Genomic DNA, 17,262 nt, shown 5'->3' with positions numbered 1-17,262 from the left:
TGGAGCACAGCTTTAGGGTGCTGAACTTGGAGTGAAACCCTCCATGCACTGTACTGTAGGCTAAGTAGTTTCCTTGTCTTGATATCAGTGGCCTCTAGCAGGTCGTAGGTGTTGATGGCCCAGATCTTGTTCTTTCTATTCAGACTACTCTTCAGGATTTGCATTTTACTGCAAATTTTCTTAGCTATCCTCCACATTAGCTTGGTGGCCTTCTTATAGTCTTCAGGTCTAACCAATTTCCGTCTCTTGGAAACAATTCGACCACACTTATCAAGTCCAAATGACTTCCCAACATTGTTGCTGAAGATTCTGGTGGTGTGTCGGTGTCTGGGTCACCAGTGTCACTGTAGCTTAAATTTGTCCATGGAGAGGAGGTGATTGATGGTTGCTCCACTCTGTAGCTAGTAGGGGAGAGTGGGGTAAAGTGAGACACTTTTTACATTTGCTCCCCTCTAAGCGAGCTAAAATGATTTATCAGTAAAATTTACACATTTCCCATTAATTCAGGATGTTGCCTAGCAATGGAAATTATCAGAATGTATTTAGGACGAAGGACAGTGAAAATATGATTGTTTTAAAAAAAAGTGGTCTCGTGTCTCACTTTACCCCAGGTCAGGGGTAAACTGAGACAGACTAGAAAAATCAATGGGGTAAACTGATACACTTACTTTTTCCACTCTGAAACTACCATAACAACACATGTTGTAACAGTTAGAGTCCTGACAGCTAGCTTGACAACCACACTTTCCAGAACTAATGTGGGACTAGTAGCAGAATCATGGGGATTGGTCAATTAAGCACTTTAATTAAGCCAACGCAAAGTGACTCAAAACCAAAATCAAATACAACACAAAATGTTTTAATTAACATTCAAATGACAGATAGAACCAGTTAGATAGTCTGGGGGTCAGATTGTAGGCCCCGACAATGGTGACCATTTTGATCAAAAGTCCTTTTGTGTGTGTGGGGAGCCGACAAAGTGGAATATGACTAAAATTGAGTTAATTAACCAATAAAAAAAGTGAGCTGACTGAGAGCACCTAGCATAACAAAGCAGTGTGGCTACAGATCATTGATCACGCAAGATTTCTGGCTTGGGGGACGAGATTCTAGTGTAAATCTTTGTGTGTGGTGTGCTCACAGTGTCTCACTCATGGATTTATTATAATACATCCATGGTCTCACTTTACCCCGCAGCATTTGTCTCACTTTACCCCAACACCCCTATTTTAGAAAAAACGACCTCTCTTAGAAATTCAGGCTAATTTTCAGCCAGCATCATTACATGGTTTTATGTGTTGGTAGTTCATCATCATGTATCATAGAAGTTTTTCTACCTGAATCAATTTGCTTTGGCACAAAAGTTGATTAAGTTGACTGCAAGAAAATTTACTTTTACATGCAAAAATCATATTTTTGTGAAAAAAACATGCTTTCCACAGCATCATGAGGTCCTCTCCTTCATAGCCATGGGGAAATGGAAGGGGCTTGAAAACATAATGGTCAGATGACCATAAATGTGTTCCGTTTTCTAGATATAGGGGGTGTCTCACATTACCCGGTGTCTCACATTGCCCCACTCTCCCCTATGCATACCCATTCTTTGTAATGATCTGGCTTAGTGGGTTCAGGTCTGTGCAGAGCAGCAGCAGGGACAGAGCAACTCGTGATGAAGGCTCCTGGAGTCCTGTTGAAGATGTAGAGTTCAAGCATTCCAGGATCCATCTGCGAGGCATCACGTTATTGGCTCTATCTTGTAGTCGATCTCTGTGGTGCACAGATTGGTTTGTCAGGCCTCACAGAGTTTCTTTTTTGTAGTCTGATTCCTTAAGTTCTGACCAATTCTCTTGGATACCATCAGACCACACTTATCAAGTCTGAATGACATCCCAATCAATGTCATTAGGCTACTGAATGATCACCTCAACTGTATGGGAAATGACTGAATTATCTAATGATTTGGGTTTACAGTGGGTAGAGGTGGCTGGAATGAAGAGGGGTAACAGCAGGTCTTTTCTATGTTTAACCATGGCAGAGGGTTTTTGTTCGTGGTTAAAAGGTCATCGTCCTAATGTTGCTTGCTGGACAATAAAGTCTAAAATGTGGCAGCCCCATTCCACCTGAGGGGGTCATTATAATGTGTCACATGACATGTACAGTATATTGTTTTTGCAGCTAAGAATTGGTGGTCAGGTGATCAGGTCAGGTGCAGTCAGGTGAGCACATGTACAGGTATTTAAAAACAGTGACCTTCACTTCTTTAGTCACTTCTCTTTCCGTCAGTATTGACTATGATTCGACTCAGTCTGAAGACCGTCTGCATCATGGAGGTGAAGCTGCTTTGTGCTTCCGTGCTGTTGGTGTCGACATTCACAGGTGAGTGCTACCTGCTCCCTATTATATTATATTATTATATTATATATTGTAAAATATTAATATTAAATTGAGCTGGTTTCAGCAGAGCATCAGTGTTGATCAGCTGATTTGTCTTTGTAGTGACAACAGAGGAAAAATATCTGAACTGAACGGATTAATGAACTTTATGACAATGTTTCCTAGAAATGATGTTAGAAATATATAGAACTGTTATCACTTCTTCATGAACAAAGATTGTGATCATTTTATTATAATAATTATAGTTGTAGTATATTTATTGTTTTGTATATTTTCTGTAACGACAGCATACAATTGTACTTTTCTTATCTGAGAATTTACTCTGAATGTTAAATTATGTTTTTAATATACCAACAAAAACACATAGGGTATCTTATATACTACAGTTATTTCTATTGATCTATGTGTTTTTTGTGTCTCTTCCACAGGAATCGATGCTCAGTCAGACGGTGAGTTTAGTTCAGTTGTTTAATGCAATCATAAAAGATTTTAATCTGAATTGATTCAGTTCATATTGAGATTGCTCACCGATAAACTGCAAACACACATGAACTTTGACCTTTTACCTTCAGTTTGTGGCACCGTGCCACTCAACACAAGGATCGTAGGAGGTCAGGATGCTGCTGAGGGTGCGTGGCCATGGCAGGCCAGTTTTCACATATTAGGCTTTTTCTACTGTGGAGGCTCCCTCATCAATGACCAGTGGGTCCTGACGGCCGCTCACTGTTTTTTCTGGTGAGCTCTGACACATCATACACCTCACCTGTCCAAACGGAGGGATTAAAAAGTAGTCACATGTTGTCTTGTTGTCTTTCTCAGGTCAGGCAATATAGAAGTGATGGTTTACCTCGGGCGTCACACACAATCAGGCCCAAATCCTAATGAGCAGAACCGCACAGTGACGCAGGTCATCAAACATCCAGAATACAGCAGCATGACGTTGAATCACGACATCGCCCTGGTGAAACTGTCCTCACCGGTTACATTCAACGACTACATCAGACCTGTGTGTCTGGCAGCAGCTGACAGCGTCTACATGGACGGGACCAACACCTGGGTCACTGGCTGGGGAGACCTCCAGTTTTTCAGTAAGTAGCAGTATCAATATGAAGTAGTGACTGAAAGATGAAGAGCAGCAGCTGCACTTCCTGTCATGAACACTAGAGTGAGTCAGTCTCCATAGACTCCCATGTTACAATGTCCTTTAACTTTACAGCAGAAATAAACATGTTTTAACAAAACCACCTTTGGTCTGTAATGATAATTTCCTCCTTCATTACAAGTGGTTATGTTCAGAATTATATAATAGAGGGCGTGGCCTCTTTGAGTGACAGGCAGCTTCAGCCTATGTTTGCCACAAGCCGGCATACACCCAAGTCTCAGCTCCTCACAAGCTCCGCTGCTTTGCCCTGATTTGGATCAGCTATGAGTTAGGGGGGGGGGGGGGGGTCCCAGATGTCACCCCAGAATGTGAGAGATTAGGACTTGATTCTTCCCAAACCTTCAGTTAACGTTATCTGTTCTGTTAACACGAACATCTTTTCTCTTCCTCAGCGCCTCTTGCTTCTCATGCACCGGTGCAGGAGGTGGAAATTCCTGTCATTTCCAACAAAGAGTGCAAGAAATTCTATGCAGAAGTCACAGACAACATGATCTGTGCCGGCACCTCCTCAGGAGGAAGGGGCATCTGCTATGTGAGTCTGTCTGGAAGCTTTTCACCTCTTTGTATCCACATTATTCTATATGACACTATGATAATGATAATAATAATAACAAAATAATAACAAATTCCTAAGTGCTCTGACCAACCAATCAAAGGTAATAAGGACATATGCATTCAGACAAAAACAATCAAAGCAATAACGGGACAACATGAGATAACTGTCATGTTAATCCTGTGCAGGGTGATGGTGGCGGCCCCATGATGACTAAAACTGACTCCCGGTGGGTCCAGGCTGGAGTGTCCAGTTTCATAATCGGATTCTTCTGTGCATTGCCCACTGCTCCATCAGGCTTCACCCGAGTGTCCCAGTATGAATCCTGGATCAAGAGCGAGATCACCACCAACCAGCCGGGCTTCATCACCTTCTCAGCTTCCTCCAGTGTCGGTCCAGCCACCAGAGTCATCCTCACTGTTCTGCTCTCTGTCTACGTCCTCTCATAGGAGGTTTAATGATGAGTCAGTCAGGTCGGATAAATGCTCTTGAATAAAGCCAAATAATAACAAAGTTTATGTTCTCATACGTTTGTTTAGCTGTATGCCTTGAGGTTCATTTGTCCTGAAATCAAATAAAATCTTTTTTTTATTCATATTTTCATTTGTTTCTTCTTTACTTTCCGGTGTCTGATGATCGCTCTCTCAAAACACACAGTTGGTTTGTATTTGCCTTCTTGCCTCTTGTCCCTTTTCTTCTTCTTTGGACTTCTGCTGAGAAAGGTGTTCACTAAGCTACCCATCACCTGGGGCCATCTTCTTATGGATCTTTTTTGGTTCATCCTGGATTGTGGCTCTAGTGCTCACTAATCATTGGTCCCCTTCTTCCGCCAAGTAAATATCGATAAAAGCAAAAATGAACAACTGTCATTAAAAAGTATACCAATCCAGGGAACCGTCCAGTTATTTTCATAATATTATGAATATCTTCTTGAAATGTTAGATTTTAATTTAGCCTCAACTTCAGTGTAACTCTCTTTATTGCAAGCTTTTAAAGAAGAAACAAAGTCCTCCTTCCCAAATTTGTAAAGTTCAATGATTAACATAACGTATTGTGTTTCATATTTATTCAATCCCGTTTCCCAGTAATTGTATCAGAATGCACTATTTATATTAATTGTTGTTATTACTTCTTCATAAACAAATGGTTTGTTTTTGTTTGAAATGTTCTTCCTTTTTGGACTTCTCCTGTTCAGGGTATTGACGGGTTACCTCGGACGTCACACACAATCAGACCCAATCAGGCCCAAATCCTAATGAGCAGAGCCGCACAGTGACCCAGATCATCAGACATCCACTATACAGCAGCAACAACAGCCTCAATAACAACACTACGGTTAAATTGTCCTCACTGGTTACATTCACCCACTAGCCTACGCCAAACCTGTGTGTCTGACAGCAGCTGACAGCGTCTACAAGACCTTGATGAGCACATGGGTCCCCAGCTGGGTAAGACTCCTGACTACCAGTACCGATATCCCGTGGTGCACACAACGGGTATGCAGGTACACGTGCGACAAAAATGAAGAAATTTGTAACGTCACATGTGTCACCGCGCACTTTTCTGACAGGTTGAAAAGTGGCTCCAAGATGTGCTGTGGCTTGATGTTAAGGAGCGCACTGAAATGTGGTGCACGATTTGTCGCTCACATCCACATCTAGCAGACAAAACAGGTGTGTTTTATAAAGGATCAAATAATTTCAATCATCCTCTATTTGATAAACATGAAAAGAGCAAGGGGCACATGAATGTGGTGAAAGCGATTGCTAATAAACAAGGGGGTCCACCCGCTATTCAGACATCCTGCTATTCCGACATGTCTCTATTTAGACATCCCACTATTACGACATCCCTCTATCTAGACATGCCGCTATTCCGACACTTTTTGGTATCGCTATTCCGACACGTCATCTTTTTTTTTTTTTTACACAGCTGTGATACCCAGGCGCGTCTCTTTCTCTTTTTTCTTTTCAGCATGCCTATCACTGATTTGATGAGGGAGTGATGTTCTTAAACTCAACAACTAAACTATCAAGTCCCAAACAAAACTGACACACATGATAAACAAACAGAACTATGCTGCAGTTTGTTTGTCAAGTTAACCTGTGACCTTCAGCACCATGGACAGCGCAGCGGATGAGCCGCGGAGAAGCTGCAACTGTGAGCGTCTGGGCTCTGGCTCAGGGCCTGGGGCCTCATTTATCAAAACTGTAAGTAAGCAGTGTACAACTGCTGCTACTAAATGTTTTGCTTAGGCCTACGGCGAAAAGACACCCAAAATATTTACACCTTTTTCAGATCTATCAAACTGTGCGTGCACAACTCTCCGCAATTTCTCTTTGATAAATCAAACTGGATCCAAGAATGGTGCGCACTTGAACACACCTCATATTCCGCCCCCGGAATGCCTAGACACAACCATATATGGTCAGCATGTGCATATTAATTAGCCATGTGAGCGGCTACAAGGTGACAACAAAGTGACAACGAAGACAACGGGCGGAGGGCGGGGGAAAGAAAGCGAGATACATGGCATCGGGCAATAAATCAGTCAGAAAAATGATCTTGCATTTGAATAAGCTACAATAAAAACAAAAACCTCCCAAATCTCAACAAAAGGGAGCAGAAAGAAGAATAATCTTATGTAATCTGCCCCTTTATCCCAGAAAATCTTTTTTTTTTCTTATGTTAAAGCAGAAGTGAGTGATCCGGTCGTTTTCGCTAATGCTGTGTTCCAGGCAGGCTTTTGAAATCGTAAATTACAGCTTCAAGTCACAACTTACGACTTTGTAGCGTTCCAGGCAACCCACTCGTGTTTTTCCGACCTGTTTTACCGGTGAAAGTCACTATAACGGCCACTCGTAACTTCCGACCGGTGAACTCGTACCAGATCGAACTGGTACCACTTCACGGTCGGAAAAATACGAGTTTCCTTGAACGCACCATAACAGTCCTCGTCGCTACGTCACCACATTCACGGCGTTCCTTGGCTGCACACACAGCCCTGCATGCCGTTCTCTCTCCTCATTGGATAAAAACTGTAGGATACGATAAATGTTTTCTCCTGGGAGAACGGCATGAAGGGCTGTGTGTGCAGCCAAGGGATGCGCCTGAATGTGGTGACGTAGGGATGAGGACCATTAGATCCATGACGAGGGCGGGGGCTGCTAACTCCATCAGCTGACAAGACGTTATGGTGCGTTCAAGGCAACCCGTAACTCGTGTATTTCCGACCTGTGAAGTCGTACCAGTTCGATCTGGTACGAGTTCATGGGTCAGAAGTTACGAGTGGCCGTTATAGTGACTTTCACAGGTAAAACATGTCGGAAAAACACGAGTGGGTTGCCTGGAACGCTACAAAGTCGTAAGTCGTGACTTGAAGCTGTAATTTACGGTTTCAAAAGCCTGCCTGGAACGCAGCATTAGCCAAAACGACCGGATCGCTTACTTCTGCTTTAAAACAATGTGCAGGAAAGCAGGATTTCCAGGATAGTTACCATTAGGTTTGAACGCATTTCCACTACACAGTTACAGCTCTACTGGACTCGGTCGTGTTTTTACAGCTGAGTCCTTCACAGTTCCTCCTCAGGGCCGCGTTGTCTCACTCTTTATTCTCTCGTCAGCTCCAAACACACGACACGTGCACCTCATTAACTCAGGTGACAGAATAATAACAGTCTCAGTAGGCTGCATATATAGCAGCATGTACCTAAACAAGCTAGCCGAGAAGAAATATCCAGTTGTCCACTTTCCAGATGGTGAGACAAGCTAAATGAAGAACAGTGGCAAGCTAAACACGCACGTCCCATGTCTTCCTATTCTGAGGATATTACTTTACTGAAGCAGAGTGGAGTGAATGTCAGAGTTAAGTGCTAAGTTGCAGTTTGTTGATGGATGAGGACATCACAAAAAAAATGAGCAGGAATTTGTTTACATTGTGTCTCCATCCAGAGTTTACGTTGGACTTTCTTGGACTAATTGAACTGGGTGCTGACCGAACTGAGCAGGCCATAACAGATTGACTTGTGAGGCTTTTCCAAGACACAGGCTTGGATGACTGGATAACAAAGTTGGTCTGTCCACAGGCTGCTGTTAACATCGGTTTGTACAACGGCATTGTGCCAAAACTACGGCGACTTGCTGTGCCCACATTGGAAAACTGCATAAAAAATCAACTGATCATAACGTTCCTAACTGTGAGACATTTAATCACTCTGTGGTTAAAGCAGAAGTAAGCGATCCGGTCGTTTTGGCTAATGCTGCGTTCCAGGCAGGCTTTTGAAACCGTAAATTACAGCTTCAAGTCACGACTTACGACTTTGTAGCGTTCCAGGCAACCCACTCGTGTATTTCCGACCTGTTTTACCTGTGAAAGTCACTATAACGGCCACTCGTAACTTCCGACCCGTGAACTCGTACTAGATCGAACTGGTACGACTTGAACGCACCATAACCTCTTGTCAGCCGATGGAGTTAGCAGCCCCCGCCCTCGTCATGGATCTATTGGTCCTCGTCCCTACGTCACCACATTCAGGCGCATCCCTTGGCTGCACACACAGCCCTTCATGACGTTCTCTCTCCTCATTGGATAAAACTTGTAGGATACGAGAAAAGTTTTCTCCTGGGCTCAGAGCAGAGCAGAGTGACTGACAGACCCGTGTTTCGGTCCAAACACTCTATGTAAGTGATTGCTGTCGGAAGATATAACTATTTAAAACTTATATTAACACAAAAATATCGCTTACTTCTGCTTTAAGCTGCAGCATGTTTATTTACAAAAAGGTGGAGCAAAAAACACTGCTGCACTGGAGAAATTGTATGAAGAAAATGGGATCTCCTTTGTGAAATTGGGTAAGCTTCATCAATGGTTTGCATGGACACATGAAACACTGTTAAAAAATATCAAGACTATTGCCAGCCATTAAAATGCAACTGGCCGCAAATGATTACAGTGAATTGCAGCATATCTGCACAGAGCATTTTCATTGTTTTCTGGCCAACATGGATGACAGAGACTTGCATGTTAAAATGTCCTTTAACTTTGCAGCAGAACATGTTTTAACAAAAACAACTTTGGGCTCTACTGATAATTTTCTCCATCACCCAGGTCTCTGCTTCAAGGAAGAGGATCGGGTCACCCCAGGTCTTGGATCTGGTCTCTGATCTGCTGCTACATTATGAACCATCCAGGCCTCCATCCTCACATTCAGTCTCTACACCTCACAGATCTGGAACAGCGTTTCAGAGAACTGTGATAAGGATACAGGGAACCGTTCAATTATTTTCATTATACTATGAATTATTTTATTGATCGCAGTATAAAGAAGGAACAAGGTCCTCCTTCCCAAAATGATAAAGTTCAGAGATTAACATAATGCATTGTGTTTTATATTATTTATTCAATGTTTCCTAGTAACTAATTTCATCAGAATGTCGTGTTTATATTAATCACTGTTATTACTTCTTCATAAAGAAAGGGTTTGTTTTTGTTTGAAATGTTCTTCCTCTTTGGGCTTCTGCTGTGCAGGGTGTTCACCAAGCAACTCAGACCATTTTTTTGATGGCTCTGATATTCACTGATCCTCTGCCTCCTTTCCCCCTGGAGTACAGCCTTTAGGGTGCTGGACTTGGAGTGAAACCCTTCATTCACTGTGAGGAACTTCCTTGTCTTGATATCACTGGCCTCTAGCAGGACGTAGATGTTGAGGGCTCAGATCTTGTTCTTCCCATTCAGATTATTCTTTAGGATTTGCATTTTACTGTGTGGGTATTTGGCTGTGGCAAATTTTCTTAGCTATCCTCCACATCTGCTTGGTGGCCTTCTTATAGTCTTCAGGTCTAACCAATTTCCATATCTTGGAAACGACCCGACCACACTTATCAAGTCCAAATGACATCCCAACATTGTTGCTGAAGACCCTGGTGGTGTGTCGGTGTCTGGGTCACCAGTGTCATACTGTACGTAGCTTAAATGTGTCCGTGTAGAGGAGGTGATTGATGGTTGCTCCACTCTGTAGCTAGTATGCATACCCATTCTTTGTAATGATCTGGCTTAGTGGGTTCAGGTCTGTGCAGAACAGCAGCAGGGACAGAGCAACTCGTGATGAAGGCTCCTAGAGTCCTGTTGAGAGTCCTGTTGAAGATGTAGAGTTCAAGTATTCCAGGATTCATCTGCGAGGCATCACGTTATTGGCTATCTTGTAGTCGATGTCTGTGGTGCACAGATTGGTTTGTCAGGCCTCACAGAGTTTCTTTCTTGTAGTCTGATTCCTTAAGTTCTGACCAATTCTCTTGGATACCATCAGACCACACTTATCAAGTCTGAATGAGATCCCAATGTCATTACTGAATGATCACCTCACCTGTATGGGAAATGACTGAATTATCTAATGATTCGGGTCTACAGTGGGTAGAGGTGGCTGGAATGAAGAGGGGTAACAGCAGGTCTTTTCTATGTTCAACCATGGCAGAGGGTTTTTGTTCGTGGTTAACTCATTGGCTGTCATTGACGACAACAGCTTACCACACAAAGCTGAACTATTCTGTGTAGTGGTGAAAACACACACGCATGCACACACACGGCCACACACACTCACACATGCACACACATGAGAAGAGAGGAGAGGAGAGGAGAAAAGAGGAGAGGAGAGGAGAGGAGAAAAGAGGAGAGGAGAGGGGAGGAGAGAGGAGAGGAGAAGAGAAGAGAGGAGAGGAGAAAAGAAGAGAGGGGAGGAGGAGAGAGGAGAAGAGAGGAGATGAGAAGAGAGGAGAAAAGAGGAGAGGAGATGAGAGAAGAGAGAAGAGGAGAAGAGAAGAGAGGAGATGAGAGGAGGAGAGAGGAGAGGAGAAGAGAGGAGAGGAGAAAAGAAGAGAGGAGAGGAGGAGAGAAGAGAGGAGATGAGAAGAGAGGAGAAGAGAGGAGAGGAGATGAGAGGAGGAGAGAAGAGAGGAGAAGAGAGGAGAGGAAAGAGGAGAGAGGAGAGGAAGAAGGGGAGAGGAGAGGAGTCACATGACACTCACTCACACGATTCGCTTTTGCTGTGACAGCTTATCAACGTTCTGTACAAAAAAGTTCATTTTTGTCAAGTCTTGAAATTGCACACAGTTACATATTTGTAAATAAATTATTGTTTTGCAATCAAAAGTCCTTTCTCGGTGTTGTTTTATAGAAGGAAAACACTATTCAGATGTGTGAGGTGTCACTAAAGCAAAAAAATATTAACGTCAAAGTCACTGTTCTGCTTGACATGTTTCTTTTCACAAAAAGCTCGTTTTCTCAGAGTTTTGGTCAAAAACTGGTGTTTTTGGTGAAACCAGCCTATGTTCTACTCCCGATTACGAAAGAACGGAAAAAGGTAGAAAACTTTTTTTTCCTGGTGAAAGAAGAGAGTCTACTCTTTTTTCTAGTAGCCTCTGTATACTCATAGAACACAATACTCTGTGGGTCTTGAAAGATCAGTCAAAATGCTCTAAAACGGCTGGCAGTATGGGGCTCTCTGCTCTGAAAATGGCTGGCAGCCAATGAGTTAAAAGGTCATCATCCTAATGTTGCTTGCTGGACAATAAAGTCAAAAATGTGGCAGCCCCATTCCACCTGAGGGGATTATAATAATGTGTCACATGACATGTATATTGTTTTTGCAGCCAAGAATTGGTGGTCACGTGATCAGATCAGGTGCAGTCAGGTGAGCACATGTACAGGTGTTTAAAAACAGCGACCTTCACTTCTTTAGTCACTTCTCTCTCCGTCAGTAGTGACTCTGATTCGACTCAGTCTGAAGACCGTCTGCATCATGGAGCTGAAGCTGCTTTGTGCTGCCGTGCTGTTGGTGTCGACACTCACAGGTGAGGTGCTGCCTGCTACATATTATTTTTAAAAATTGCAAAATATTAATATTAAATTGACCTGGTTTCAGCAGAGCATCAGTGTTGATCAGCTGAATTGTCTTTGTGGTGACGACGGAGGAAAAATATCTGAACTGAACAGATTGATTAACTATATTTATAGGAAATTCAGACATTTTATTAATATCATTCCCACAGTGCTGTTTGTGTATATAATAGAAACAACTTTACTTCCTACACTGAAACAACACAAAACCCACAAAGATTTTGACTTGGTGTGACAGGTAAATAAGTACAAAAAATAAATATCAACTAAATATAGATAAAAAAAGAAACTGGACATTAAAATGTGTTTTTTTTTTTTTTTTTTTAAAGAAGGAACAAACTCCTTCCCCAAAACGATTAACAGTAGTTACAGTATTAGCTCTGTGACAATGTTTCCCAGAAATAATATTAGAAATATATGATACAGTTATCACTTCATCATTTTATTTTTATTATTATTATTATTATTATTATTATTATAAGTAGTAGTAGTTCGTATATATTTCTTGTTTTGTATATTTTTCTGTAACGACTGCATACAATTGTGCTCTTCTTATATGGGAATTCACTTTGAATGTGAAATGTTTTTAATATACCAATAAAAACACACGTATCTTCTATAATACTGTTATTACTATTGATTTACCGGTATGTGTTTTTCCTTGTGTCTCTTCCACAGGAATCAACGCTCAGTCAGACGGTGAGTTTAGCTCAGTTGTTTAATTTAATCATTATTAAAGATTTTAATCTGAATTGATTCAGTTCATGTTGAGATTTTTCAAAGATAAGCTGCAAACACACATGAACTTTGACCCTTTACCTTCAGTTTGTGGAACTGCTCCGCTCAACACAAGGATTGTAGGAGGTGAGGATGCTGATATGGGGGCGTGGCCATGGCAGGCCAGCATTCACATATACGATAGGTTCAACTGTGGAGGCTCCCTCATCAACAACAAGTGGGTCATGACGGCTGCTCACTGTCTCCGCAGGTGAGCTCTGACACATTGCACACCTCACCTGTCCAAACAGAGGAATAAAAAGTAGTCACATGTTGTCTCGCTGTCTTTCTCAGCACCAACACTTCTGATGTGATGGTTTACCTCGGGCGTATGACACTATCAGGCCAAAATCCTAATGAGCAGAGCCGCACAGTGCGCCAGATCATCAAACATCCAGAATACGACAGCATGACGTTGAATAACGACATCGCCCTGGTGAAACTATCCTCACCGGTTACATTCAACGACTACATCAGACCTGTGTGTCTGGCAGCAGCTGACAGTGTCTACATGGATGGGACCAACACCTGGGTTGTCGGCTGGGGAAACCTCCAGACTTTCAGTAAGTATCACTAGAATATGAAGTAGTGACTGAAAGATGGAGAAGCAGCAGCTGCACTTCCTGTCATGAACACTAGAGTGAGTCAGTCTCCATAGACTCCCATGTTACAATGTCCTTTAACTTTACAGCAGAAATAAACATGTTTTAACAAAACCACCTTTGGTCTGTAATGATAATTTCCTGGAGGGGTCCTGGAGGTCCTACAGGCGGCGAGAGTCTGTGCAGCACCCGTGTCATAAAACTAAAAATAATATAAACAAAACATAAATAAAAGTTTTTGCACATAAAGACTTATATGCACGCAAATTGTCATTTGTGTACACACTGGGCTAATAATCTATGAGATCACTGTAAATGTCGGGCCATATGATAGCGGGCCATTTGGACATATCTGAAATCCATTCGTCACTGGGAATATTATATGGGTCTCCTGATATTGTAGACATCCAAAACAACCATCACAACCTGGTAGTTAAATGAAATTCATGGACATTTCAGCAAGTGTTATTCTGATTTGTGATGCATGAAATATTTTTCTACGAAATTACATTTTATTGCAATTGAGTCAGGGAGAACTTACAAACAATACGGCATCTACATTGATATCAGTTCACTCCGAAGCAGTCTTTTGCCCTCTGGTTGCGTGCACACCTAATATTGTTTGTACACAAGAAACCCATCTATATTGTGCACATGAAGCACATGTTCACCGTGTGTAAACAATGCATCAGAGCACTCTGTCATCCTATTGGTCAACATCAAGGTTCACGTCATAGGAGATGACAGCGAAGAAGAAATTCGAACACGCCAGACTTTACATTGGGGCATCCTAGAGCAAAATCGCTTGTCGTCAGTCATGTCACACTACACGTCCATTCTAACTCTTTCCAGACGCACATAATCAGGCCCAACAATGGGAATATGTCGGCCACGACAGAATCAGGCTGAAATCGCATTGTGTGATTCTGGCTTAACGTTCTGTTAACTCGAACATCTTTTCTCTTCCTCAGCGTCTCTTGCTTCTCATGCGCCGCTGCAGGAGGTGGAACTTCCTGTCATTTCCAACACTCGGTGCAAGAAATTCTACGCAGGAGTCACGGAAAACATGATCTGTGTCGCCTCCTCCTCAGGAGGGAGGGGCGTCTGCTATGTGAGTCTGTCTGGAAGCTTTTCACCCCTTTGTATGTATATCATTATGACGCCACAATAATTATAATAATAACAATAACAAAATAATAACCTATTCTTACGTGCTTTGACAGTCAAATGAAAGGTCATAAGGTCATAAGTCACTGACGTTGTCTTGTCTCTCTATCACCCAAAAATTACCACAATAGGCTGTTTCCTACATGTCCTGACCTGTAACCTACTAACACACAAGCAAATGATTAGGAAGTAAAAAGGCATGTTGTGTGTTGATGAATAGATATAATCAACACCATTATAAAAGGAATCTGATTGGTTTATTGCAAGTGATGCTAAAATATGGTTGCCCTCAGGGTTAAACTCACTGCAACTTTGGAATATAGGACACATGCAAAAAGTAATGTACCCAGCTAAAGACGAATACTAAGCTAACAGTACATTCATAATTAGTTGTGATACATAATAAATAACAGGAATCAAATGTTACCACTACTTTCTTCCTCTACTAACCGTAACTGTCATGTTAATTATGTGCAGGGTGATGGTGGCGGCCCCATGATGACTAAAACTGACTCCCGGTGGGTCCAGGGTGGAGTGTCGAGTTTCATAATTGGATTCTTCTGTGCGTTGCCCACTTCTCCATCAGGCTTCACCCGAGTGTCTCAGTATGAGTCCTGGATCAAGAGCGAGATCACCACCAACCAGCCGGGCTTCGTCACCTTCTCAGCCTCCTCCAGTGTTGGTCCAGCCACCGGAGTCATCCTCACTGTTCTGCTCTCTGTCTACGTCCTCTCATAGGAGGTTTAATGATGAGTCAATCAGGTCGGACAAATGGTCCGGAATAAAGCCAAATAACAACAACAACAAAGTTTATGTTCTCGTATATTTGATAGGCTGTTTACCTTGAAGTTAATTTGTCCTGAAACCAAATAAAATCAATATTCATCTTTTATTTGTTTCTTCTTTACTTTCCAGTGTCTTTTGATTCTCCATCCAATCCTTTTCATAATAATATGAATATCTTCTTGAAATTTTAGATGTTTATTTTGGACAATAAACAGCCTCAACTTCAGTGTAACTCTCTGTATTGCCAGCTTTTTATTGAGCTTAGCATAAAGAAGGAACAAAGTCCTCCTCCCCAAAATGGTAAAGTTCAATGATTAACATAATGAACTGTTTTATATTATCCATATAACCCTGTTTCCCAGTAATTTTATCAGAATGCCGTGTTCATATAAATCACTGTTATTACTTCTTCATGGACAAAGGGTTTGTTTTTGTTTGAATTCTTATTCCTCTTCGGGCTTCTGCTGTGCAGGGTGTTCACTGAGCGACTCAGACTCAGACCATCTTGCTGATACTCATTGATCTTTGTTGTCTCATCCTGGATTGTGGCTCTGATGTTCACTGATCCTCGGACTCCTTCTTTGTCCCTGGAGTACAGCTTCAGGGGGCTCAACTTGGAGTGAAGCCCTCCATGCACTTATCTTGATATCAGTGGCCTCTATCGCCTGATGACCAGCAGGACATAGATGGTAATAGTCCAGATCTTGGTCTTTCCAGTGAAATGATTTTTCAGGATTTGCCAGTGAAATGATTTTTCAGGATTTGCCTTTTTCTGTATAGATATTTGGCTGTGGCTAATTTTCTTACAGCCTCTACATGGTTCCAATTTGCTTGTGGGGTCCCATTGTACTTGTAGCTGTCCACAACATCTGCCATGTTACCTTTTGGTAGTCTTCAGTTCAGTCTTCACCAATGGAGGAGGTGACTGATGGTTGCTCCACTCTGCATAGCCATTCGTTGTACCAATCTGGCTGAGGGGGATCGGGCATGTGTAGAGTAGCAGCAGGGACAGAGCAACTCCTTGGTACATGCTGCATTGGATGGTGGCTTGTGCAGTTGGCCGAGCTGTTTTACAGAGCCCCACTGACTGACTTTACAAGACTTGCCTTCCTCTGTGTAAGTATTTGGCTGTTGCTGAGTTCCTTCCAGCCTCTTTGTGGTTCCCATTTGCTTGTGGGATCCCAAGGTACTTGCACTGTAGCAGTCTTCAACACCTGCTATGTTGATTTTTGATTGTCTTGGAAACCATCCGACCACACTTATCAAGTCCAAATGACAGATTGGGTATCAGACCTTGCAGTCCCAAGTCACTGTTACCAGCAACTGGTGGAGGAAAATAATTGGCCAGTAATTGGATGGGATCATTCCAGTCTGGATGAATGATCTTTCTGTTCAGCTGACTTTACAGGACTTGTCTTCCTCTGTGTAGGTATTTGGCTTTGTGGTTCTCATTTTTTTTGCGGGATCCCAAGGTACAGTAGCTGTCCTCAATACCTGCATGCCTTTTGCTGATTCCTTTAGTTCTGGCCAATTGTCTTGGATACCGTCAGTCCACATTTATCAAGTTTGAATGGCATCCCAGTGTCACTGAATGGTCAACCATATGGGAAATGACTGAAGTAGCTAATGATTTGGGTTTACAGTGAGTAGAGCTGAAAATAGCGTGGCTTGAAGGGAAGAGGGGTAACAGCAGGTCTTTTCTACTGTATGTTCAACCAGAGAATAGGGTTTTTGTTAGTCATCATTTTAACATTGCTTGCTCGGCAATAAAGTCTAAAATGTGGCAGTCCCATTCCACCTGAGGGGGTTATTATAATATCATATGACATGTATATTGTTTTTGCAGCTAAGAATTGGTGGTCATGTGATCAGGTCAGGTGCAGTCAGGTGAGCACGTGTACAGGAGGTATTTAAAACTGTGACTTCCACT

The 17,262-nt window shown here is 42.3% G+C and overlaps 2 protein-coding genes across 2 annotated transcripts; both read left to right on the top strand.

Moving 5' to 3' along the window:
* Window positions 1-2,291: 2,291 nt before the first annotated feature.
* LOC310989799 (chymotrypsinogen A-like) lies at window positions 2,292-4,558 on the top strand (the record flags this gene model as incomplete). Its single annotated transcript, XM_083976948.1, has 6 exons — window positions 2,292-2,376; window positions 2,823-2,843; window positions 2,967-3,129; window positions 3,214-3,482; window positions 3,949-4,088; window positions 4,298-4,558. The coding sequence occupies 6 exons, from the start codon at window positions 2,292-2,294 to the stop codon at window positions 4,556-4,558; spliced, it is 939 nt and encodes a 312-aa protein (XP_083833074.1).
* Window positions 4,559-5,541: 983 nt separating this feature from the next.
* LOC310989798 (chymotrypsinogen A-like) lies at window positions 5,542-15,284 on the top strand (the record flags this gene model as incomplete). The annotated part of the gene is made up of 7 exons (XM_083976947.1): window positions 5,542-5,613; window positions 11,843-11,954; window positions 12,679-12,699; window positions 12,826-12,988; window positions 13,072-13,340; window positions 14,351-14,490; window positions 15,024-15,284. 7 exons carry the CDS (start codon window positions 5,542-5,544, stop codon window positions 15,282-15,284), a joined length of 1,038 nt encoding a protein of 345 aa, XP_083833073.1.
* Between the last annotated feature and the right edge of the window lie 1,978 nt (window positions 15,285-17,262).

The sequence above is a fragment of the Trachurus trachurus genome, assembly GCF_905171665.1.
Source record: "Trachurus trachurus genome assembly, chromosome: 8".
In the NCBI taxonomy this organism is placed as follows: Eukaryota; Metazoa; Chordata; class Actinopteri; order Carangiformes; family Carangidae; genus Trachurus; species Trachurus trachurus.
This window is presented reverse-complemented; position numbering and strand designations above follow the sequence as displayed.